This window comes from Heloderma suspectum, chromosome 3 (genome assembly GCF_057233095.1).
Source record: "Heloderma suspectum isolate Gila_16-S chromosome 3, 16-S_ref, whole genome shotgun sequence".
Lineage (NCBI taxonomy): Eukaryota > Metazoa > Chordata > Lepidosauria > Squamata > Helodermatidae > Heloderma > Heloderma suspectum.
Window position 1 is genome coordinate 271073961 of NC_139460.1, and position 23769 is coordinate 271097729.

Below are 23769 nucleotides of genomic sequence, written 5' to 3' on the forward strand. Positions count from 1 at the left end.
ACAGTGCATGGCAGTGGCTTTTCCGGATTTCAGGCAGGAGTTTTTCCAGTCCTACCAGGAGATGCCAGAGATTGAACCTGGGACCTTCTTCATGCAAAGCAGGTGCTCTGCCACTGAGTCATGGTCTTTCCTGCATGTTCCAGTTGCCTCCCTTACCCCCATGCTTTGGCTGTAGCCTGCTTAAGATTTACACTCCAAATACCTTCCACAGCACAATGCTGTTAGGTTACCACTGTGTCTGCATCACCAAATGCTTATGCTCCGCCTCATAGAGACGTTTTCTTCCTCTACTTTTGCCAGGCATTTTCCTCCTCAATTCTTCTAAAGGTTATCTGAAATGCCAACCATTTTCCCCCGAAGTCATCTTAGAGAATATGCCCTGCTGTCAACAGAGAGACATGCTCTCACCACCTACCACAGCTACTGATTTTAGGGCAAGTCTTCCCTAAGTTCTAAGTATCTCCTTCATCCCAATTAGTGAAATGACAGAATGCCATCTCATAATACTAGATTATGGAACCATCCAATGAAGCTGAATGGTGGGAGACTCAGGACAGATGAAAGGAAGTACTTCTTCACACAGCGTATAGTTAAACTATGGAATTCACTTCCACAGGATGTAGTGATGGCCACCAACGTGGACAGTTTTAAAGGGAGATTAGACCAATTATTGGAGAATAAGGCTATCGGGGTTATATATTATCTCCTGTATATTTCCAAATACCAGTGGCTGGGGAACATGGCCAGGAGAGTGCTACTGTGCTCATGTCCTGCTTCTGGGTTTCCCGTGGGCACCAGTTGGCCATTGTGGGAAGAGGATGCTGGACTAGACAGGCCTTTGCTCTGATTCAGCACAGCTCTTCTTATGTTTCTGTTGGTGTGCCGGATACCTAGGTCTATGGTAGCTTCAAAAAGGGCTCTTTCCCCACCCTGGAGACCAATGCAGTAACAACAACAAAAAGATTATAGGTTCGGTGCACTAATATTGCTGCTACTTGTAGGAAACCCCAAGCAGGTGAGGGTGTGCTCTTGAAAACTTGATAGTCTACATCAATTGGATGGACCCCAAGCCTGGAAATATGCAAACCACCTAAATTACAGGAAGTAGATTCACTAGCCTTTTATCTTGCTTTCCCCCCCACCCTGTCTTTCAGAGGATGTGAACTTGGCCCCAGGAGACCAGCGGTGGATTGGAGCGTGGTGGTTGGGGCTCCTCATTTCCTCTGGCTGCTTGCTCCTCACTTCCATTCCCTATTTCTTCTTCCCGCGATATATGCTGAAAGGGAGGGTAAGTCTCAGGTGCTGGAGGGGAGGGTAAGCCTTCCAAACTGCAACTGCTGAGCCAAGGGACAGCATGCCTCTTCTGAAGTGATTGGCTAGCCCATGCAAGGAAGAAATTCCACTGACCCTCAATTGTTGTTGCACAAAGGGAAAGTGCTCTTTGCTATTCTTTTGCCAACTGCGAAGAGGGCAGTTGCTGTTCTGGATTAGGCCTTTCCCTTTTCTTACTTTTATTTAACCCAGTCCCCCGCCCCCCATTGACTTGCCTCCTAGGTTGCAGGTTGCCCGAGCAAAAAGTCTTTCTAGGTCCCCCCGCCCACACACACACACACATCACATGAGTTTTGTGGCTTATTGATGTTCTTCTCTGTAGTGGGACGCTTGGATGCTACCATAATCATTATGAAGAAAAGCCTTCCTGTGCTTCTAGGAGTGGGTGGGTTTGCGTCCTGCATGACTTCCTGTTTGGGGGCTGTAAGCAACAATGGCATTTCCACTGGGCAAAGCCTCTTGCAGTTGAAAGGAACACCTTGAACAGGAGTGGGCAACTTTGGGAGGTCTGGGGATCATGTTTACCCCCCAGACCCTCCCCACCGCCACCCGTGGGCCGCAATCTGCCGAGCAACCTGAATAAAGCTTCTTCTTCTTTGAACAAAACAATGGCATCCTGAGAACCAGAAAGGCAAATTTAGCTTGTTTGCAAGCCACGTTTGACTCTTTTATGGCTCCTCAGCTGCTACAGAGCCCTAGAAAGGTCAAATCGAGCTTGTAGACAAGCTAGATCTTACCTTTCTGTTTCTTGGTAGTGCCACAGTTTTGTTAAAAAAAATTTAAAAGCTGGGGGTACACTAGGGGTGGCTAGGGCTGCATAGGGCCTGTGGGCCACATGTTGCCCACCTCGATCTGTAATTTTAAATGCCTCTCTCACCAACCATATATGTAGGCTGTGTGTAGAGGAGTAAAATTTCTGGAAATTTTGAAGCTATGCGGTGGGGGAGGTTTTTCCCGTTTTTTTCAGGAAAAACCTGAAACTTGGGGAGAAATGGCAAAATACGCAGTACTGGGGGCGGGGTTTAGCACCCTTTACAGATCTAAAGTCACTTTGTTACTTCTGGAACATACAATGTATTGTGTATAACTTGATTTGCTTATAACAGTATCCTTAAAATTAAAAACATTTAAAAGTAAGCTCAGTAAATTTACTAGTACTAGTGTACAAAGCCCTAAACCATTTGGGACCAGGATACCTGATAGAGCGCCTTCTCCCTTACCAACCTGCCTGGTCACTGAGGTCATTGGAGGGCAAGCCCCATGGTTCTACATGGACCTAGGGCCTGATTGCAGTCCACCAGGAGAAGAGCCTTCAGTGTGGCTGCCCTCTTTCTTTGGAACTCCCTGCCCCGGAGGTCAGGCAGGTGCCCCAGCACTGTGTTGCTTCCGGCGCCTCCTGAAAACAGCGCTGTTCTGGGAAGCATTCCTTAAATGACTAGCCACGGTTTTTATTGGCATTCTGTTTTTAATCATTTTAATATGGTGTTTTAATGTTTAATCTTTTGTACTATGGTACTTCTTGTGTTCACCGCTCCAGAATCCATTTGGATAGGGAGCGGTATACAAATGTTGTAAATAAATAAATGTGTAAGTATTATCTGAACAAGCTATACTTCAAAATGGAATATACTGAACATGATAATTTTATGAGCAAACTAAGTTATACGTGGACAAGAATTGGCATCATTCCTGTGCAGCAGGGCCTAGAAGGCTGTTCTGCGCTATTATGCGGTTAAAGAATGAGCAACAACTTGAAATGAAAAGGATGTTCCTTCGGATGCCATGTGACCCTCCCCCCCTCACCCGGTCCAATAAATCGGTTAACTAACAAAGATGTGAAAAATATTGTCAGCATCCCTACATATTGTCGCATGCTCAATATAGTCTTGAATCCCCTCCCCATCTGAAATAACATGCAATGGGGGGAATATATCAAAGGATATGAAATGACATGCTTCAGTCTTTTTTTAATAACATTTTAAAATCAGCATGATGTCATATTCAAGCTTTTACCCTGTGTTCCCTTTTTTTCTGTTACTATTTTTCATGTTGACAGAATGTTCCACCCAGAGAGAAGTTACTAACTTCTTTCAGTATCCTCCTCTGTAGCTGTCACAGGGGCAAAAGTAGAGGGTTGTGGTACTAAAGGGGGCTCAAAAGAGCCCCTAAAACATTTCAGTGGCCTGGTTTGCACGATCATGGTGGCTGGAATGAGCCACCAAACACGCCAGTCAGATTTCCCTAATTATCCACAGCAGCACAGCTTGCCGTGTTTTCTGAACCTGGGCAGCATGATTTGTTGGGGGGGGGCAGAAACCCTCAAATAACCCATGGCATGCACCTGGCACTCTCGATCGCTGCAGCAAGCCTCTGTGATCATGTTAACCAGGGCAGTGACACAAAGGGCATCGCTACACCAGCCTAAAATCCTGCATTTAAAATTGGGTTTTCTGCTTCCCTTTTAAATGCAGGATCACGACGACTCTCTTTTTCACCTGCTTCCTTTCCCCCTCCCCTTCCCCCCTCCTTCTCCCCGTATCTGAGTCTTCCATTATCTTTCATTGATCTCGCTTTTCTTCTTGCCGCTTTTCCTCTTTTCACAGAGGGAACTGAAGCGGAACACAATGGGGTAATTTGATAGCTCATTATCTGCGATCTGTTTAAAAATGGAACAAGGGGCATTTAGTGCAGAAGACGCCTTGAGTGATCATGGTGTCATTTAAAGAGCCCGCAAACTTCCGTGAAGGAGCAATCTCAATTGCAGGATAAAAGCTCAGTGTGAAGGAGCCCAAAGGAGCAAAGTTTGCCTTAGCTTCCATTCATACTACTAAATCGCTTGGGTAAAGTTGCGACAACAACCTCTGCATGAGCAGTAGCCAAATCAAACAAAGCTATTCAAACAGATGGGATGCTGCTGCACATCTGGCAAGGTTTATTTACCAGATATAGCCTTTTGTTTCTTGCCTCAGTCCTTTTGTCTGGCTGGGGAAGAGCACATGCCTCACACTATGAACCTGTTGACTGGATTGAGTGAAGCACAAGAGAAAGTCTGAGTGTGTTTTTGTGCTGGACTTGCATCCTGGAATCTGCATCCTGTTTCTTGCTTGCTCTGTGTGCTCAGGGGCTACAGGTTATAGAATAGTTCCTGGGACACCCTTTCACTTGGACAAAATTCAGGGCCCTCTCTGCTTGCTCCCCTCCACCACTACCACCCTGCATGCAAAAAATATTCTCTCTGTTTCTCCTTCAGCAGGTGGCATCTGAGGTGGACATCATGAAGAAGATTGAGAAAGCGAAGGCAGAGGAAGGATCTCTGGTGGATTTTATTAAAAGTAAAGTGTTTTCATTCTACCTTTCAGCTTGTTCTGTGTGGGAGCCATGCTGCAAAAAAAAAAATTACTTCTATTTGGAGAAATCCAGATTCCCTCAGTATCCACAGTTGTACCTGTCCTGGGTTTCTCCTGTTATCTTTGCTAATTCAGCATGGTCTTGTTGTCTGGATATTCTTCTGAAAGGCTTTTGAACTGCAAGCCTGCTATTCGTGTCTGAAGCACATCAGTTGAGCCACATCTAGCCATGCTGCAGTTTAAATGCATCTCATAACTTGTTTTCCAGAATAACCCTGCTGGATCAGACCAAAGGCCTATTTAGTCCATGATCCTGTTTCTCACAGTGGCCAATCCTGTGCCTCTTGGGAAGCCACAAGCAGAAGTTATTGCTCTTAACTCTCTCCCACTGTTGTTCCCCAGCAATTGGTAATTCAGAGACAGAATGCTATATGCTATCTGGAGGTATCATATAGCAATCATGACTAGTAGCTACTGATGATGATCTGTTTTCGCAACAGAAAGGGGCTGTTCACACAACATGCTGACCCACACTCAGTGGTTGAGTGTGGGTTGCTCGTTGAACCGTGGGTTAGCATATTGTCTGAACCCAGGATATTTTCCACAGGGTGGCTTGTTAACCATGCAGTATGGCTTATTTTTCTCAAACAAGCCACCTTGAGAACCCATGGTTTGTTGTTGGGTTGTTCAGGGTAGTTAACAAGGCACACGGCACGGTTAACAAGACACTCTGCAGAAAATATCCTGGGTTCAGACAACACGCTAACCCATGGTTCAACAAACAACCCACAGTTCAACAACAACCCACTGAGTGTGGGTTAGAGTGTTTGTGTGAGCAGCCCCATTCTGTAAACACAAAGCCACTACAGTCTGCTTTCTTCCTAAAATGTATGCAGGGTAATGTTTGCTTTGCTGGTTCCCTGCTGGTTCCCTTGGTAACATCTTGGTACCAACGAGAGAATTGTTCAGGACGTTTTCTTTTCATCCTGCACCAAATTTGGGTTTAACTTTGCTGCAACAGGTAAAAAGCAGGGTAAATAGTAGTGCTGTGCCAAACACGCAGCTGCCCTTATGCAACCTCTTCATTTTCCTTTGAAAAAGGCAGTCGTTTTTCTGCCTCTTCCACAGGGATGTTGAGAATTTTGGATAAATTTCTCCATGTGCAAGGCTTCAGTGCTCACCTTACTGCAAGGAGGTGACTGAGGGGTTTGTGTGTGCTCTTTATTTTACCATTTTTATCCTGTTCTGTCTTTACAGCCTTTCTGGCTGCTTGTGCTTTCTGAAAACACAGAAAAGATGGCAAAACAGCTTTTAAACTGAAAGCCAACAGGTTCTGGGAAGCACCCCTAGGGGATGAAGATGAAAAATGTTACCGATTGCCCAAATGTAGAAGGGGAGGAAATAGGCCATGAGCATATGGTGAAACATTATAGTTAGTCAAAGAGGTGCCAGAGACATCTGGGGAGGGACACCATGTATAGGTGTTTCTATGCAAATGTTAGAAGCCTCCTGGCCAAAATGGAAGAGTTGGAGTGCCTGGTTTTAAAGGAGAACCTAGATATAGTGGGCATTATAGAAACCTGGTGGAATGGAGAGAGCCAGTGAGATACAGTCATCTCTGGAATTAAACTCTATAGGAAGGACAGGGAAGAATGGACTGGAGGAGGTGTTGCTCTGTACATCAAAGAGGGTGTAGTGCTGAGCAGACTAGAAAACCTGAAAGGGGCAGAATCTTCCACAGAAACACTATGGGTGACAATACCGGGCTCTAAAACTAATTTAATACTAGGAACATCCTCCAGACCAAAATGCACAGGGTGATCCTGAAATGGAAAATGAAATCTGGGAGGCCTCCAAATGAGGAAGTGTTGTAACAATGGGTGACTTCAGTTACCCTTCATTGACTGGATAAATGCATGTTCTAGTCATGACAAAGAGGTTACATTTCTCAATGCCCTAAACAACTGTGCCCTAGAACCATTGGTCATGGAACTCACCAAAAGGGGACGATCCTGAATTTAATCCTAAATGGTGTTTCCGAGGACCTGATCCAGCATTGTTCTTATGTTCTTAACAGCCCCGTAGAGCACAGGTCCCCCACATGGCACCCGCAGGCACCTCCAACAGCACCTATGAAGTTCTCTTCCCCTTGCCTCCTTCAAAAACATTGCTTCTAAAAAACCCTGGGAAATGTTCAGCTAGTCTTCTTTCTCTCCCTTTCTAGCCTCTAGCCTTGCTCTTTCTCTCCCCACTACCCTTTTGCCTCACTATTTCCCCCCTCCCTCCCAGCCTGTAGCCTCACTATTTCTCCTCAGCCTCTTTAGCTCACAGTTTCTCCCCTTCTTAGCTTCTAGCCTTGCTCTTTCTCTACCCCCTTTACCTTGCTATTTCCCCCTCCCTCCCAGCCTCTAGCCTCCCTATTTTTCTCCCCCACCCCTATTTAGCTCATTTTTGACTAGCCAGGCCCCCAGGGCAGCCATCATGTGACTAGCCACATCCTCTGTGGGAGCCATTTTGTGGTGGTGCCCACAGCAGTTTCTCAAATTCCCAAATGAGCCCACAGGTCCAAAAAGGTTGGGAACCCCTGCCCCAGCAAACTTAACCAGGACTTCTTCCTTTGGGGCTTTCCAGTGCTGCTGCCTGCTGAGTGCTGAAAGCTGAGCGAGGCATTTTTGGTTTGCTTTTGTTGTTGTTCTGAAGAAGAATTCCTCAGTCAGCTTTCAGGCCTTCAGAAGCACTGGAAAGCCCCATGGGAGGAAGTCTAGAAAGCTCAATTAGCCAAAGAGGCTGCAAGGCCAGAACAGGATAAAAATGGTAAAATAGAGAGCACACACACCGCCACCATCCTCAGCCACCTCCTTACAGTAATGTAAGCACTGAAGCCCTGCAAAATGAGAAATTTCTCCAAAATTCTCACCCTTTCCCACAATTTTCAGGTGCAATTTCTTTTTGCACCCCCACCCCAACCGAAGGGTCGAAAATAAATAGATCGAAAAGAGATTGATAGATTCGGCACAGTGCTAGTAAATACAGGTGGCCATACAGACAGGGATAACCTACCATGACATTGGTAACCTGGTTGCTTGTATCCTTCTGGCACGGAGTGAGGTGAATTTGTGCTCGATTCCTGCTTTCTCCAATTTTTTGATGGGGTGTAGATGTATGGTAAGGAAAAAAAGCCTCCTTTCAGCACTGGATAGGGGGTTGCTTGAACATCTGTATCATCCTACCAAGTAGCAAGGAGGATTTTACTGCACATGAGGTGCAGATGTATAATGTGTAGTGAAATGATAATCTGTATCTGCCTTGTCAACCAACTTCAGTGGTTGGATGCATACTGTAGTAAGATTACCAAGTGGTAATGGGTTGTCTGCAGTGGTGCATCTAGGTAATTTTAGATCCTGGACTTTGTGTGCTTTAGGCAGCCATGTGAATTGCTTCAGTTATTTTGAAGTGTACAGCTAAGATTTGTCTGTCCACCCCATGGCCATTCCATGTTCTTCAACTGCTTCTACATTTTTGATATGTTAGAGTGAGTAGAAAACCAAACAGACCAAAAAACCCTGTTTGTTAACCCTGATAAGAAAGAAAGACTCTGTGCATGTGCACTTTGGCATTGTGTTGTTGTTTATTTGTTCAGTCGCTTCCGACTCTTTGTGACTTCATGGAACAGCCCACGCCAGAGCTTCCTGTCGGCCGTCGCCACCCCCAGCTCCTCCAAGGTCGAGTCCGTCACCTCCAGAATATCATCCATCCATCTTGCCCTTGGTCAGCCCCTCTTCCCTTTGCCTTCCACTTTCCCTAGCATCAGCATCTTCTCCAGGGTATCCTGTCTTCTCATTATGTGGCCAAAGTACTTCAGTTTTGCCTTTAATATCCTTCCCTCAAGTGAGCAGTCTGGCTTTATTTCCTGGAGTATGGACTGGTTTGATCTTCTTGCAGTCCAAGGCACTCTCAGAATTTTCCTCCAGCACCACAGTTCAAAAGCATCTATCTTCCTTCACTCAGCCTTCCTTATGGTCCAGCGCTCACAGCCATAGGTTACTACGGGGAATACCATTGCTTGAACTATGCGGACCTTTGTTGTCAGTGTGATGTCTCTGCTCTTCACTATTTTATCAAGATTTGTCATTGCTCTCCTCCCAAGAAGTCAATGTCTTCTGATTTCCTGGCTGCAGTCAGCATCTGCAGTAATCTTTGTGCCTAGAAAGACAAAGTCTGTCACTGCCTCCACGTTTTCTCCCTCTATTTGCCAGTTATCAATCAAGCTGGTTGCCATAATCTTGGTTTTTTTGAGGTTTAACTGCAACCCAGCTTTTGCACTCTCTTCTTTCACCTTCGTCATAAGATTCCTCAGCTCTCCTCGCTTTCAGCCATCAAAGTGGTATCATCTGCATATCTGAGATTGTTAATGTTTCTTCCAGCGATTTTAACTCCAGCCTCGGATTCATCAAGCCCAGCACATCGCATGATGTGTTCTGCGTACAGGTTGAATAGGTAGGGTGAGAGTATACAACCCTGCCGTACTCCTTTCCCAATCTTAAACCAGTCCGTTGTTCCATGGTCTGTTCCTATTGCTACTTGTTCGTTATACAGATTCCTGAGGAGGCAGACAAGATGACTTGGTATCCCCATACCACCAAGAACTTGCCACAATTTGTTATGATCCACACAGTCAAAGGCTTTAGAATAGTCAATAAAACAGAAATAGATGTTTTTCTGAAACTCCCTGGCTTTCTCCATTATCCAGCAGATATCATAGCACCATCATGATTACAGAAATAAATTGTAGTTCCTTCTTCTGCTAAACATGTTTATTTGGGAATGAACACCTATTTGTTGTAGAAAAGGATAATATATTTGTTGTTGTTGTTAATAGCATCTGTACAAATGTGCATGCCTGGCCAGTTGGCCTCTGACTATAACATGATTTTAAAAATAAGAAGAAAGGTTGCTGCAGTGAGCAGAGTCAGTCCTGGCTGGACTCAGCATTCCTATACTAACCCAGGTGCTGATGTTAGGCCCATTTACTGCTGCCTCCATCATCTACTGTTCTCTAGGTGGTCATTGGGGAGGGGGCTGGGGGGCCCTGGATGTAGGCCTCGAAATCCAGCCCTGGCTGTACCACTGTTTGTCTGTAACCACCTGCAGAAGTATAGGAACATAAGCAGAGCCATGCTAGATCAGACCAAGGGTCTATCTATTCCAGCGTTCTGGTCACACAGTGGTCAACCAGGAACAGATAGATTAGATTGTGACCCTTCCTTTAAGGCAGGGGTGGGGAACCTGTGGATCTCCAGTTGTTGTTGGAGTCCAGTTCCCATCAGCCTCAGCCAGAATGGCCAGTGTTTGGGGATGCTAGGGTGCCAGATCAGCAACATCTCAAGGATCACTGTTTCCCATGCCTGCCTTAAGGTGGGCACATCATTCTCTAGAAGGAGAGGACTGGTGGTAAAAAAAAATATTATTCCTTGCTTATGCCATTAAGAGCTCCGTCAGCCACTACATGACACAACGTTCAGGTGTTGTTTGATGCCATTCAGCTAGCCTGGCTATTGTGGGTATTCTCAAAACCAGCTTTATGAGCCAGTAGAGATGCCAAACTGTTACAAACCCTCTGAATGTGGGCCTGTTCTCACAGCCACTTTGGCATACAGGAGTCATAGAAAAATCCTGTGTATACCAGCTCCTGACTGATGGCTAGCTATGCATGTGCATTTGCTGCCATGAGCAGCATTCAGCTTTTGCCACGGCATTGCAAACAGTTAAAAAGCACCATTTGCAATGGCAAAGCAAAAGTTCAGTCCTGTGTAGGCTGGTGCATGTACATGAGGGACTGGTGACAGGCTGGGAGCTGGTAAGTGCAGAATTTCCCATCTCTCTTATGGTGATTGTATAAACAGGCCCTGAATTCCTGCACAGCCATGACTTTTCACAATCATAGAATCATAGAATAGTAGGGTTGGAAGGGGCCTACAAGACTACCGAGTCCAACCCCCTGCTCAATGAAGGTATCAAAGTCAGAGCATCCCTGACACATGGCTGTCCAGCTTCATCTTGAATGCCTCCAGTGTGGGAGAGCCCACTACCTCCCTAGGCAACTGGTCCCATTGTCGTATTGCTCTAACTGTCAGGAAGTTTTTCCTGATGTTCAGCCAGAATCTGGCTTCTGTAAAGTCACTCTGGAAACTTCATCTTGTATTGGGCATCTGTGCCTGTAATGTATATTGAAGGGCGGAGGGGCAATCTCATTGGTTACTCCACACATTTGGCACTCCCCTCTCCTTCAGAACTTACCAAAGTCTATTTTCCAGAGGTGCTGTGAGAAATTGGTGCTTGGGAAGACCTTTGATGAATAAGCATAGAGAAGGGTGCTAAGAGGGATCCCTAGGGGAGGGGATATTGCTGAGTGGTGAAGGATGTGCTTTGCCTTGTGAAGAATCCCAGATTCAATCCCTGGGACTTCACCTCTGAAGACAGAATACTCCTGAGTGCCAGATACTGGGCACATGTCTCGGCCATGCCCTGATTGTAAATTGTGAGTTGTAGTCTTTGAGTGATGATGATATTTTTGTTTGCTTTTTTTTTTAAGTTATTTTGCTTTTTTTGCTTTGCTTTTTTTGCACATTGTAAATAACTCCTCCATAAGCACTTAGCAGAAAGCAAAATAAAAACTTACATCAATCTAGCAAAGCATCAATGGCTTTCTTCACTCGGAGCTTTTATCCTGCACCTGAGATTGCTCCTTCACGGAAGTTTGTGGGCTCTTTATATGACGCCGTGACCCTCCAGGGCATCTCCTGCACTAAATGCCCTTTGTTCCATTTTTAAATAGATCGCAGATAATGAGCTATCAAATTAATCTCGTTGTGTTCCGCTTGAGTTTCCTCCGTGAAAAGAGGAAAAGCGGCAAGAAGAGTGAGATTGATGAAAGATAATGAAAGATTCAGATATGGGGAGAAGGAGGGGGAATGGAATGGGGGGAAAGGAAGCATGTGAAAAAGGGAGTCGTTGTGATCCTGCATAAAACAGAAGCAGAAAGCCCCATTTTAAATGCAGGATTTTAGGCTGGTGTAGAGATGCCCAGTGACTTTGAAACAGATGCCAAGCTAGCCTTCCTTAAGAATCTGCCCCAAGGAGGACAGAATTGCATGGGCCTTCCTTATGTAACCATCATTCTTAGCAGGATCCTGTGATAATTTATCAGAAAGGTTTTGTGTGTTTGTTTTTTAAAGTATGCTGTCTATTGTTCATGCTACTGATGAGGCACTTTCTCTGCCTGCCGTGTTCCCTAACCCTCCTGTTTCTTGCTTTCAGAGTTCCCCCGAGGCTTCCTAAGGCTGCTCCTCAATCCACTCTTCATGTTGTTGGTCATGGCCCAGTGCAGCTTCTCCTCCGTCATTGCTGGCCTCTCCACCTTCCTCAACAAGTTCCTGGAGAAGCAGTTTGGTGTCAGCCCTTCCTATGCAAACTTGCTCATTGGTGAGGGAGTTGCAATGGCTTTGTACTAAACAGGCCCGGCCTACCCTCAGCTAGATGGCTGAAACCTTCTCAGAACCAAGTTATGGCCAGGTAGACAGGGCACTGGGCTACATTCCTCAAGGCTATGGATTTAGTTAATCATGGTAACATACCAGACATCTGTCTGTGGTCCACATGGCTGTGACTGGAGATCTGATGGGGGCAGGGAGAGGGGTTGGAGAGAAGTCCAAAAGCAGATAGGCTTCCACTGGCTACGTCTGTCCTACTTGTGCTGTAGGTGGAAGGCACAGATGTCCCTTAACCACGGTAGACTGATGCCACTGAAAATGATTCAGACAGCCAGGGCAAAATTTGATTTGACAAATCTTTAAAAGTTTGTGGGTGTTGGGAGCCATGCTTCCCCCTGCTCTTAAGTCGAAAATGGTCTCATTGAGGAAGTTGCTGTGATTACATCCACAGCGCTGTCGTTTGACAAAAGCTGTGTGGGCAGCTGTCAAGCACTGGTGGTGGAGGACGTTGGTTTCTTTTATATGCTGTCTTACCAGATAAAAAGGTCATTGAGGTGTTGCACAACTTTTTAAACCTGAAAACAATAAAAGCAGGAATATTTTTTTAAAAAAACAGCAATGAATTGGTGTAAAACAGTAAACACAGTAATGAGTGGGTTGTGAATCGGCCCCAAATACTCCCCTTTTCCCCTCTCATGGGTTTTTTTTCCCCAGGTGTTGGTGGTGGTTTCTTGTTTGTTTTTTCAAAAGATGCAGTGATACTGCTGCTGCCCAGCTTACAGACCAGCACAGCTGGGCTAAGTCATCCTCTGCTTAAGGAGACCCTTTGACCCAAACAGGATAACCAAGCATCCCTCAGTGCCCTCCAGCATGGCAGGTAGAGGGAGGAGGGGAGGGCCAGGCCCATGGCTCTCTGTGCTGCTGCCACCACCATTGTGGGATAGGGGAGGCCAGGGCCAGGACTCTCTGGCTCTGTGGCAGCCGTTGCTTGGGATCTCACTGGTGGGGGGGTGCACACACTGCTTCCCCTGTCTTCTGTGCTCACTGTGTCACTGGGGGTGAGGCTGTGCTGCAGGGATCTGGGACCACCTTCTCCTAGCATGGAGAACTGGCTTCCCTCTGGAGACTTGCTGGCATCATTGCATGGAGCTATCTATACATAGGTCTCGTGCAGATTCCTACGAGAAAGACACTTCCGTGCAGGAACTTGGTCAGGTGTGGAGCAGCCCCCAAGGCAGTAGCCAAGGTCCTTAGTGGCTGACCCTGCTTTATGCAAACCCAACAAAGGTGGACCTCGCCACGCAGAAGAGTACCCAGTCCCTCTGTGCCAGTTAAAAGGCTGACTTCATTCTGTGCTAAAAATTTTGCTCTCTGTGGCAGTGTCTCCCACTGTTGATTATGGATGCCTCTTTTTCTCCCCCACATTGCAGGAGCTGTGAACCTGCCTGCAGCTGCTCTAGGAATGCTTTTTGGAGGCCTCATCATGAAACGTTTTGGTTTCTCCCTCAAAGCCATTCCACGGTTCGCCATTGTTGTCCTCCTTGTCTCCACACTCTGCTGCCTCCCTCTTTTCTTTATGGGCTGCTCCACACAGAAACTGGCTGACATTCATCCGGCCAGGTAATAATGCTCTGTTCTCCATAAATGCTCTGCAGAAAACCTGGAGTCATCAGCTCTAAAATCATGGACTCAGAGATTTCTCCCTTCACATTTTTCTTCCCCTCCAACAATCCATTTCCCTCTTCTTTTGATTCAGGTTCTCCCTCTGTCCTGCTCTTCTCCAAACCTGCCTTTCAGAGTTTTTTCTTATTTAAGGAGTCCAGTATTCTTCTGACAGAGGGAACTTGTGCCCATATTATTCCTCTCCTTGTTTGTGGAACTGACAGGGTCTGTTACAGGTTGTGGAGTTAATGTTAGTGAATTATATTGAGTGTGGGGCTGTCCTGAGAAACAAGGTCCCCTTTGTTTATGCAGTTCCCAGTTGCCTCCTATAGCGCTGAGCCATTGGCCGCTACATTATTGTTTGGGATGGACTTTTCTTTAGCAGGGCAGATAATCACACAGTGCATAATTGTAAGTTGTGAGTCCTGACACAAATGGTATTGATGGTTAGATAGCTTTAAAGGGGGATTAGACAAATTGGTGGAGCTTAGGGCTATGGCCAAGTAGATGGCCAAGTAGAATCTCCCAATGGCCAAGTAGAACCTCCTGGTTCAGAGGTATGCTGTGGGTGAATACAGGTTGCTGGGGGACAACAGCGTGGGAGGGCCATTGCCTTCAAGCCTGGTTTGTGGGCATCCTGGAGGCATCTGATGTGTCACTGTAGGAAACAGGATGTTGGACCAAATAGACCAGCCTTCCCCAACCTGGTGCCCTCCAGATGTGTTGGACTACAACTCCCAGCAACATATCTGGAAGGCACCAGGTTGGGGAAGGCTGAGTTAGACCTTTGGTCTGATCCATCAGGGCTGCTCTTATGTTCTTATATTGTAGACCCTCCAGATGTGTTGGACTAACTCCCATTGGCCCCAGCCAGCATGATGGTCAGGAATGCTGGAAGTTGTAGTCCAAAACACCCAGAGGGCACCAGGTTGTGGAAGGCTATTGTAGATACACCGATATTTGCAAAAGGTCCGAATTACTACTTCTGAAGGGTTTTCAGGCATGAAAGCAACATCTTGGTCTCTGCTCAGTCGGCCATTCAAGAACATGATCTCAAGAGCCTAGAGGAGCTGGGATATGATGGAGGCCTTACTCATTCACAAAATTGTGAGCTGATTCCCAGAAGAACTCCAGGCAAAATCCCAAATTTTATAAAATGCTCCTTGTGATATTTTAAAGAGACAAAAACTATGTGTTAGAGAACATGATTTGCACTTATGAAGAGACTGGTTCTGGCTTCATTCCTTGACACTTATCATTAAAAAGGACCTCAGTGGCCAGGGTTAGGAAAAATCTCTGAGGAGTTGGAGTCTAGAGCTCCTTTGGGTCAAAGAAGACCATTTGGCTTATATGGCAGCTCTCAATATCTTTCATATCGAATGTGAGCTGGGCCTTGGAATGTACTTTGTACTTGGAATATTTTCAGTTTTAATTTCGGTTTTCTTTGGACTGGCATTTTCCTTTGTTCCACTTTGGGTGTTCTGGGTTCCCATCAAAAGGCTTACCTCAGGTAGATTACTCCGGGCATCACATGGTTTTTCCACCCAAAATATTTGAGTGTGTTGTTTGCATGTACATGTGAGTAATAATTATGACCCAAGTTCACTGGTAAACCTCAAGGGATACCTTGGGAGGGTAAGATAGGCAATAGGCCAGGCATCAGGATGGCAGGAACCAACAATAACAGACTGGGAAACTGAGGTTAATCACCCAGTGTAGTCAAGAAAGTATCTTTCACCCCATCCTATCTAATTTCACTCTGTTTTGTCTCTCTCATTTTTTTCTGGTGGTACATCAAGTTCCACAGCTCAGGATCTGTGCAACGAAGCGTGCTCCTGCTCAGAGTACCTCTTCCACCCAGTCTGTGGAGACAATGGTGTGGAATACCGTTCTCCCTGCCATGCTGGCTGTACTGGTTTCACCTCTAATACTTCCATGCCCAAGGTCATGGTAAGTGGGATCAATGGAAAGTTTGGGGGGCTGGTAAGGGGAGCTGGATTTTTTAATGGCCACTCATTTTTCTCCATGGGCTCAAATTTAAATAGTTGTGTAGAGGGGCTGGGAGAATGGGCGAGTTTATGCCACATCAGCTCACTTGTCCATCTCACTTAGTACTGTCTATTCTGACCAGACGTGGCTCTCTAGGGTCTCGAAAAGATACATTTTATATCTTCGGCTACCTGATCTCTTTAACTGGAGCTGCCAGAGATTGAACCTGGGGTCCTCTACTTGCAAAGGATGTGCTGTGGTTCCTTCCTGTGCATGTTTGATTCCCTGAGATGAATTTGACTCTCTCCTCTCCTGCTCCATCTAGATCTATACAAACTGTACCTGTATCAAGAGTGCACGGTCCTCAGCAAAGACCGGATCCTGCCCAGTTAGTTGTGCCCATCTGCTGCTGCCTGTTATATTCCTCATTTCGTGTGCTGCGTTGATTGCCTGCCTGTGTCACAACCCTCTCTACATGATGGTGTTACGGTACGATGGGTCTCAGGCCGCGGTGCAGAGCCACTTTCAGCTGGGTGGGTGGGGTGGAAAGCAAAAGAGGGCGAACCAGAGGCAAAGGGGGAGAGGCCAGAATGCCAGCATGTTATGGCTTAAAGCTCTTACTGCCTATAACTAAACTTTAGGAGAGGGATTTCAACCTTTTCGAATGGGGGGCGATGGTGGGGGGACTGCACAAAAGCTGGGAAACCACCGAACTATCAATGACTGGGGGAAAGGGGGAGGGACCAGGGGGAGGGGGCGTGATCAGCTTGGGAACCCTGAAGGGCTGGATTAGGACCCCAGGCCTGAGGTTCTGCACCCCTGGTCTGCGGCCAGATGGCATGGCATGGCAATACGAAGCTGCCTCTGCAAGGCTCATCTGTAATTTAGAGGATCTGCAGGCTTTTATACTTATTCTCATGTATTATCCAATTTTCTCATCATAAAATGGTGACTCATACTCACGAAAAGAAATAAATACAAAAGAACCATAAACAGGAACCAACCACCTGTAAGTAGCACCACCAAGATAGAAGGAAAATAAGTGAAATCCCAAATACCTGTCTTAAGATGTTTTAGGGTATTTTAAGAATAAGGACAGCTGTGCTTCGCCTGGCCCCACTGGGAAGAGAATTTTGCTTATGGAGTGCCACCACTGAAAAGGATACTCTTTTAAGATACATGTACAGGCCCTTTTCAGCTTTAAACTTTACCTCTTTGTGTAACAAATCTGAAAAATATAGTCAAGCTTCTTACCTTTTCCCCAGAGCAATAATCTTTGAACCTTTGAGCTCAATGTCTTATGCCTTTGACATGCTGTATTTTTCTCCTATACAGGGTGGTGAGCTATGATGAAAAGTCATTTGCCATTGGAATTCAGTTCTTGTTGATGAGGTTGCTAGGTGAGTGCCCACCTGAGGCTGCAGTCCTAACCACACTTACAAGGGAGTAAGCCCCAGTGAACTTTTCAGTAAGCATGCATAGGATTGTACCAATTAGCATCCCTATTCAAATGAACTACAGATTCATTTCAGTTCAGAAATCTGTAGTTCATGCATTGCATCTGGGTAAACAGGGATGAAATTGGGGGTTGTGGGAGGGGAAGCAAATGCTTGCATTAGCTATGTTTTGTCCTCTTCCCAATCAGAGACCCTTGGGAAAATAGGCACGTGTAACCTGTGGCGCTCCAGATGTTTCTGGACTAATTCTCATAATCCCTAAACATTGGCCATGTTGACTGGGGTCAGTGGAGTCCAAAAGCACCTAGAGGACCACAGGTTCTCCACCCCTAGACTAAACAAGCCTGTGGTCCTCCAGATTCCATTTCTCATTAGCCCCAGACAGCATGGCCACTGGTCAAGAATGATGGGAGAGAAGAGTCCAGCAACATCTGCAAAGCCACTGGTTCCCCACTCTGGTTTAGTATGGCGGTGGGACTGGGCAAAGGATTGAGGTGGGCCTAGTGAAGGCATCATTTTGTGAGTGAGGGGCAGGAGCAGGCGAAAAAAGAGTGAGGGGGAATTACGTGTTCAAGGTCAAAGGGCAGGGTCCAAGAAGGCCCATGTAGTGACTGCCACCCATTTGGATGGCTTTGAAAGGGGATTGGACAAATTTATGGAGGATAAGGCTATCAGTGGCTACTAGTCCTGATGGCTATAGGCTACCTCCAGTATTGGAGGCAGTATGCCTATGTGCACCAGTTGCTGGGGAACTTGGGCCAGTGTTGCACTCATGTCCTGCTTGTGGGTTTCCCATGGGCAGCTGATTGGCCACTGTGTGAACAGAATGCTGGACTAGATGGACCTTGGTCTGATCCAGCAGGGCTTATGCTTATGCTCTTACCCAGCATGGGAACTAGATACCTGAGAGAACCAAAAGGAGTCTGTTGCCCTCTGTGGAGGTCAATAGGCCTGAGTGGAATTGGTAGAGATGACACTTAGCTTTACTTAGGATGCTGTTGTTGAGAAGGCTGGCATAAACTTGTGCAGCTTCCACAAGGCACTCTCCTCCTGATAGAGGTCACTCAGCTGTGGAGCTGTTCCCTTAAACTCGGTAGTGTCTCAGGGCACCAGAACTTTGCTACTTCTGTTTCCATAACACCCTCTTCCCTCCCAAGGAGACTGATTTGACCTTAATTTCTGCTGCCTCAATTTGTTAAATTCAGTGGCGTCTCCAAAATGTGCAGTTACTTGACTTTAATATGAACTTGTCTGTTTTGTTATGATCAGGTGCATTACAAATGAAATACCATTTACCCCTAAAATTCTTCTCCTGGTCAGATCATAATTGGAGCTAGTGCACCTCACTCTCAGGCACCTTGAACAGCAGCTTCCCAGATGCCAGGAACCATGGGAAATGTAATTTTTCCAGCTCACCTGAATCCTTGTTATCTTCATCAGATACTCTGGGAAAACTACATTTCCTAGAATCCCTAGTACTTGGAAGACTGCCATTGCAGCATTCAAGGCCCCAGGGAGGGAGGGAAGGAGGCCTCAGAGCGAAGCCCCAGCAAGACCACCATGCTGCCGGAAGGAAATGGGGAGGTGGAAGGGAAGCGTTCAGGTTCCTTCATACTCCTGGTGATGTCATTGGGATTTTGCAGTTAGGTTCAGAAAAAAATGAGCTATTTTCCTATTTGGGGGGAAGAAAATAGTGTGGCTTGCTAAAGCCAATTCCAAATTGAGCTGAAGAAAGCTAAAAATTGTTTACTGTGCAGGCTTCTATAGCAAAAGTGTAGCATGAACATGTTTTAAATGGATTACGAATACCCTTTCATTAAACAAATTGTTGTCCCTAAATTTGAATTGATGTTTGCATCAGCCGAGAGAGCCAACTTGTCCATTGTTGCTTTTTGTATCTGAAACTTATCCAGAATCTGGGCCTGAGCCCTGACTCAGACAAGGGCTTGATGTCCACTTTCCCTGGAAAGGCAGTTCCACATCAGACCTGGCCCTGTAAGGCTTTAGTGTAGCATGAGCTAAGTGCAGCTGTGGCGGGGTGTGCCTCGTGGTGTGAAGCCTTTGTGTCTTCCTCACCCTTTCCCCCTTCCTTCTTTTGAAGCCTGGTTGCCAGCTCCTGCCTTCTTTGGCTTCCTGATTGACTCCTCATGCATCTGGTGGAGGAAAGAGTGCAACAAGAGCAGCGGATCCTGCACTTACTATGACAATAACTTCCTTCGCAGCAGGTAACCAAACTGTGCAGAGTCTGTTGAGTTGTTGTTGTTCAGTCGTTCAGTCGTGTCCGACTCTTCGTGACCCCATGGACCATAGCACGCCAGGCCTTCCTGTCCTGCGCTCTCTCCCGGAGCGTGCTCAAGTTCATATTCATTGCATCCGTGATGCTATCTAGCCATCTCATCCTCTGCCGTCCCCTTCTCCTTTTGCCTTCAGTCTTTCCCAGCATCAGGGTCTTTTCCAGGGAGTTTTCTCTTCGCATTAGGTGGCCAAAATATTGGAGCTTCAGCTTCATTATCTGTCCTTCCAATGAGCACTCAGGGCTGATTTCCTTTAGGATGGACTGATTTGACCTCCTTGCAGTCCAGGGCACTCGTAAGAGTCTTCTCCAGCACCACAGTTCGAAAGCATCAATTCTTCGGCGCTCAGCCTTCCTTATAGTCCAGCTCTCACAGCCATACATTACTACTGGGAAAACCATAGCTTTGATTAGACGGACCTTTGTCGGCAAGGTGATGTCTCTGCTTCTTACTATGCTGTCTAGGTTTGCCATAGCTTTCCTCCCAAGGAGCAAGCGTCTTTTAATTTCATGGCTACAGTCACCGTCTGCGGTGATCTTGGAGCCCAAGAAAGTAAAATCTGTCACTGCTTCCATTTCTTCCCCTTCTATATGCCAGGAAGTGATAGGGCCAGATGCCATGATCTTAGTTTTTTTAATGTTGAGTTTCAAACCAGCTTTTGCACTCTCCTCTTTCACCCTCAACAAGAGGCTCTTGAGATCCTCTTCGCTTTCTGCCATTAGGGTGGTATCGTCTGCATATCGGAGGTTGTTGATAATTCTCCCGGCAATCTTAATTCCGACCTCTGATTCATCCAACCCGGCATTTCTCATGATGTACTCTGCATATAAGTTAAATAAGCAGGGTGACAATATGCAGCCTTGTCGTACTCCTTTCCCAATTTTGAACCACTCGGTTGTTCCATGTCTGGTTCTTACTGTTGCTTCTTGACCCTCGTACAGGTTTCTCAGGAGACAGGTAAGGTGGTCTGGTACTCCCATCACTTTAAGAATTTGCCACAGTTTGTTGTGATCCACACAATCAAAGGCTTTAGCGTAGTCAATGAAGCAGAAATAGACGTTTTTCTGGAATTCTCTTGCTTTCTCCATGATGCAGCGAATGTTGGCGATTTGATCTCTAGTTCCTCTGCCTCTTCGAAACCCAGCTTGTACTTCCGGTAGTTCTCGGTTCGCATACTGCTGAAGCCTAGCTTGTAGGATTTTGAGCATCACCTTGCTGGCATGTGAAATGAGTGCAATGGTGCGGTAGTTTGAACACTCTTTGGCGTTGCCCTTCTTTGGAATTGGAATGTAAACTGACTTTTTCCAGTCTTGTGGCCACTGTTGAGTGTTCCAGATTTGTTGGCATATTGAATGCAGCACTTTAACAGCATCATCTTTTAGGATTTTAAATAGCTCGGCTGGAATACTGTCATCTCCGCTAGCTTTGTTGTTACTAATGCTTCCTAAGGCCCACTTGACTTCACTCTCTAGGATGTCCGGCTCAAGTTCAGTGACCGCATTATCATGGCTATCAGGGACATTCAGATCTTTCCTGTATAGTTCTTCTGTGTATTCTTGCCACCTCTTCTTAATCTCCTCTGCTTCTGTTAGGTCCCTGCCTTCTTTGTCCTTTATCATGCCCGTCTTTGCACAAAACGTTCCCTTGAGATCTCCAATTTTCTTGAAGAGATCTCTAGTCTTTCCCATTCTGTTGTTTTCCTCGATTTCTTTGCATTGTTAGGCTGGGGCTTTTCTCACCTGGGATAGCTGTGGGTTCTTGCAAATCATATTATTCATACCACTAGTTATTGGTCATGTTCTTATCCCACTCCTCTTCCAAGGAGCTCAGGTGTGCATACACATTTATCCCATCTTTTCTCAACAACCCTGCAAGGTAGGTTAGTTTGTGTGAGAGTAACTTACCCGGGCATCTTCTGTGTCGGGAGTTCTGTGTTGAGCACACGTCTGCTCCACTGAAAGCATTTCTTTTCACCTTCAACAGTGCAAAACAGAACTAAAATTAGTCATTGTTAGGGCTTGAGGGATCAGCAGAACTCTCTGCTCATAATGTGGCTTTGTTTTTACGTTGTCTTCCTTAGACCCCATTGATGTGGTTTTCCCAGTAGGTGGCTGTTTGTCAGACATAGCTGGATGCTGCTTGAATCTGCATGTATTCCCCGCCCCCGCCTCTCCCCCCCCTTGTGATCTGACCCTTGCTCTCCTAACCCACCTGTGCATCATGCTGAGCCTTAAGTCTATGATTTTTAGAAAAAACCTGAGTGTGATTGAATTACTGTTCATAGAGCGTTCTGTGTGAGACCCAGTTATTGGAGCTCCTGGAGCCGTGTGCATGAATTTGTCTCTTGGAATCCTCTTGCAACTACTTGGGAATTTTTTGAGAAAACACTTTTGGAAGAACTTTGCTGTGACTCTGATCTAGGTCCAGACTGGAATGCCAAGAATTCCCCCAGAGCCCATGCCCTAGGAACCCTTGCAGCCCTTCCTTTTCCTTAAGGAGAGGGGCTCGGAGAGGATCCACCAACCTTGCCTTCACCCAGAGGGTGCTGCAGAGGCCTTTATCTCGTGTTGATGGGTGGTCACCTACCCAAAGACTGAGCTTGTATCTTGGAGGGACGTCGTCAGGTGACAAGAAAGTTCTGCCTGTTGTAGTGGTTAATCAGCCGTGGCAATCCTCCCCTAGAGGAGAAGTGAGCTGTAAAAGTGGAGAAAGGCCCCTTTTATTGAGGCAAGGAAGGCAGACTCCAAAATGTAAACTGGAGGGGAGAAGGGATCTCTTTCTGTGATCCTCAGACTCCCAGGCCTTCATCGTGGGAGGGCTCTGCATTTGCAAGCCTGCCTAAGAAAAAAAATAAAGCACCCAACCCAAAATGGATAGCTTGATGTGAATGTGGAGAGAGCAGCAGAGGTGGAATGCACCTCACCTGGCCATCCCCAGCCAGCTTTCCCCTAACATGTGCCCCAAGGCCAAGAGAAATCCCACACTGGCCTGGCTCTCGTTAGCAGGAAGGGCTCAAGAATGCATATTTGGGCTGCCATCATACAGGCACGTTTCCAGTACTAGCCCAGCACCACAGCCTCCTCTCCTTGCCCCAAGTGGGATGCAGCGGGGGGGGGGGGCTTTCCTCCTATCGAGCCTATCCAAGAAGGCAGGGTGCCAGCAGAGTCGTTGTGGCCTCTCGGTCTGTAACCAGCGATTCAGGAAGCCCAGGGAACGGCCCCTTGGCTCCACAGCCCATGTTCTCCAGGGGCTGCTCTGTTGACGCCCCATGCGGTCAACCATATTCTTTTCCTTATGAACTGTTTTTATAGTTGGGCCACCAGTTGAGCCTGTTGCTTGTTTTACTGGTGCTGATGGTGCAGAAGCTTATTCAGTTTTCAGTATCTGTCTAGGGAATTGAGAGAGGAGGCTCTTTGTGTATGCTTTGAGGCTGACTCCTAGCAAAAGGAAACTTAAGGCGCACGGCTAGAAACTGGGAGGAAGCTCAGTGCAGCCTGAGCCGGGCTGAGGATTCTTGGTCGTATCAGCCGGCAGCTACGTTCCAGTCAATAAACAGTTGTGTATCAATCATCTTGTCTCTTCTACTGTTTCATGACCTCAAGGGAATACTAAACCTCCCCGTCTGGTAACTATATTGGAGTCTGCTTTCCTGTCCCCCAAGGAGGGGCTTTTCCCTATTTTCACTGGCCTCCTTCCCTAGCAAAGAACAGAAATTCACACCAAAATCCAGAATTTCCCTTTTTGTACAATCCTTAAGGCAGCCTCCCCCAGCCTGGTGCCCTCCTGACGTGTTGGAGTACAGCCTCTCTCATCCCCAGCCATTGGCCATGCTGGCTGGGGTAGATGGGAGATGTAATCCAACACATTGCTTTAAGAAAGGGAACACAGGAGGCTGCCTTATACTGAGTCACACCACTGGTCTGTCCAGCCCAGTACTGTCGACACTGGCTGGCAGCAGCTCTCCAGGGTTTCAGGCAGGAGTTTTCCCAGACCTACCTAGAGATGCTGGGGACTGAACCTGGGACCTTCTGAATGCAAAGCATGTGCTCTACCACTGAGCCACGGCCCCTCCCTTAACAGTACTCAGACTCTCCTAGAATGTAAGAGCTTTTCTACATTTATTGTTTAGGAAGAGTCTTACTGAACAACAACATGATTCTTTACTCGTGGTTGTTATGGGTTCTTTATTTATTATTTA

General features: G+C 46.5%; 1 protein-coding gene across 1 annotated transcript in view; it reads left to right on the forward strand.

Moving 5' to 3' along the window:
- SLCO2A1 (solute carrier organic anion transporter family member 2A1) overlaps nucleotides 1-23769 on the forward strand; it is an 81731-nt gene that overhangs the window by 51595 nt on the left and 6367 nt on the right. The window contains exons 6-13 of the mRNA XM_084842014.1: nucleotides 1155-1288; nucleotides 4586-4664; nucleotides 11997-12161; nucleotides 13600-13789; nucleotides 15631-15781; nucleotides 16146-16309; nucleotides 17156-17220; nucleotides 19379-19502. Of these exons, the coding sequence (XP_084698140.1) occupies nucleotides 1155-1288; nucleotides 4586-4664; nucleotides 11997-12161; nucleotides 13600-13789; nucleotides 15631-15781; nucleotides 16146-16309; nucleotides 17156-17220; nucleotides 19379-19502 (1072 nt within the window). The remainder of the gene's footprint in view (nucleotides 1-1154; nucleotides 1289-4585; nucleotides 4665-11996; nucleotides 12162-13599; nucleotides 13790-15630; nucleotides 15782-16145; nucleotides 16310-17155; nucleotides 17221-19378; nucleotides 19503-23769) is intronic.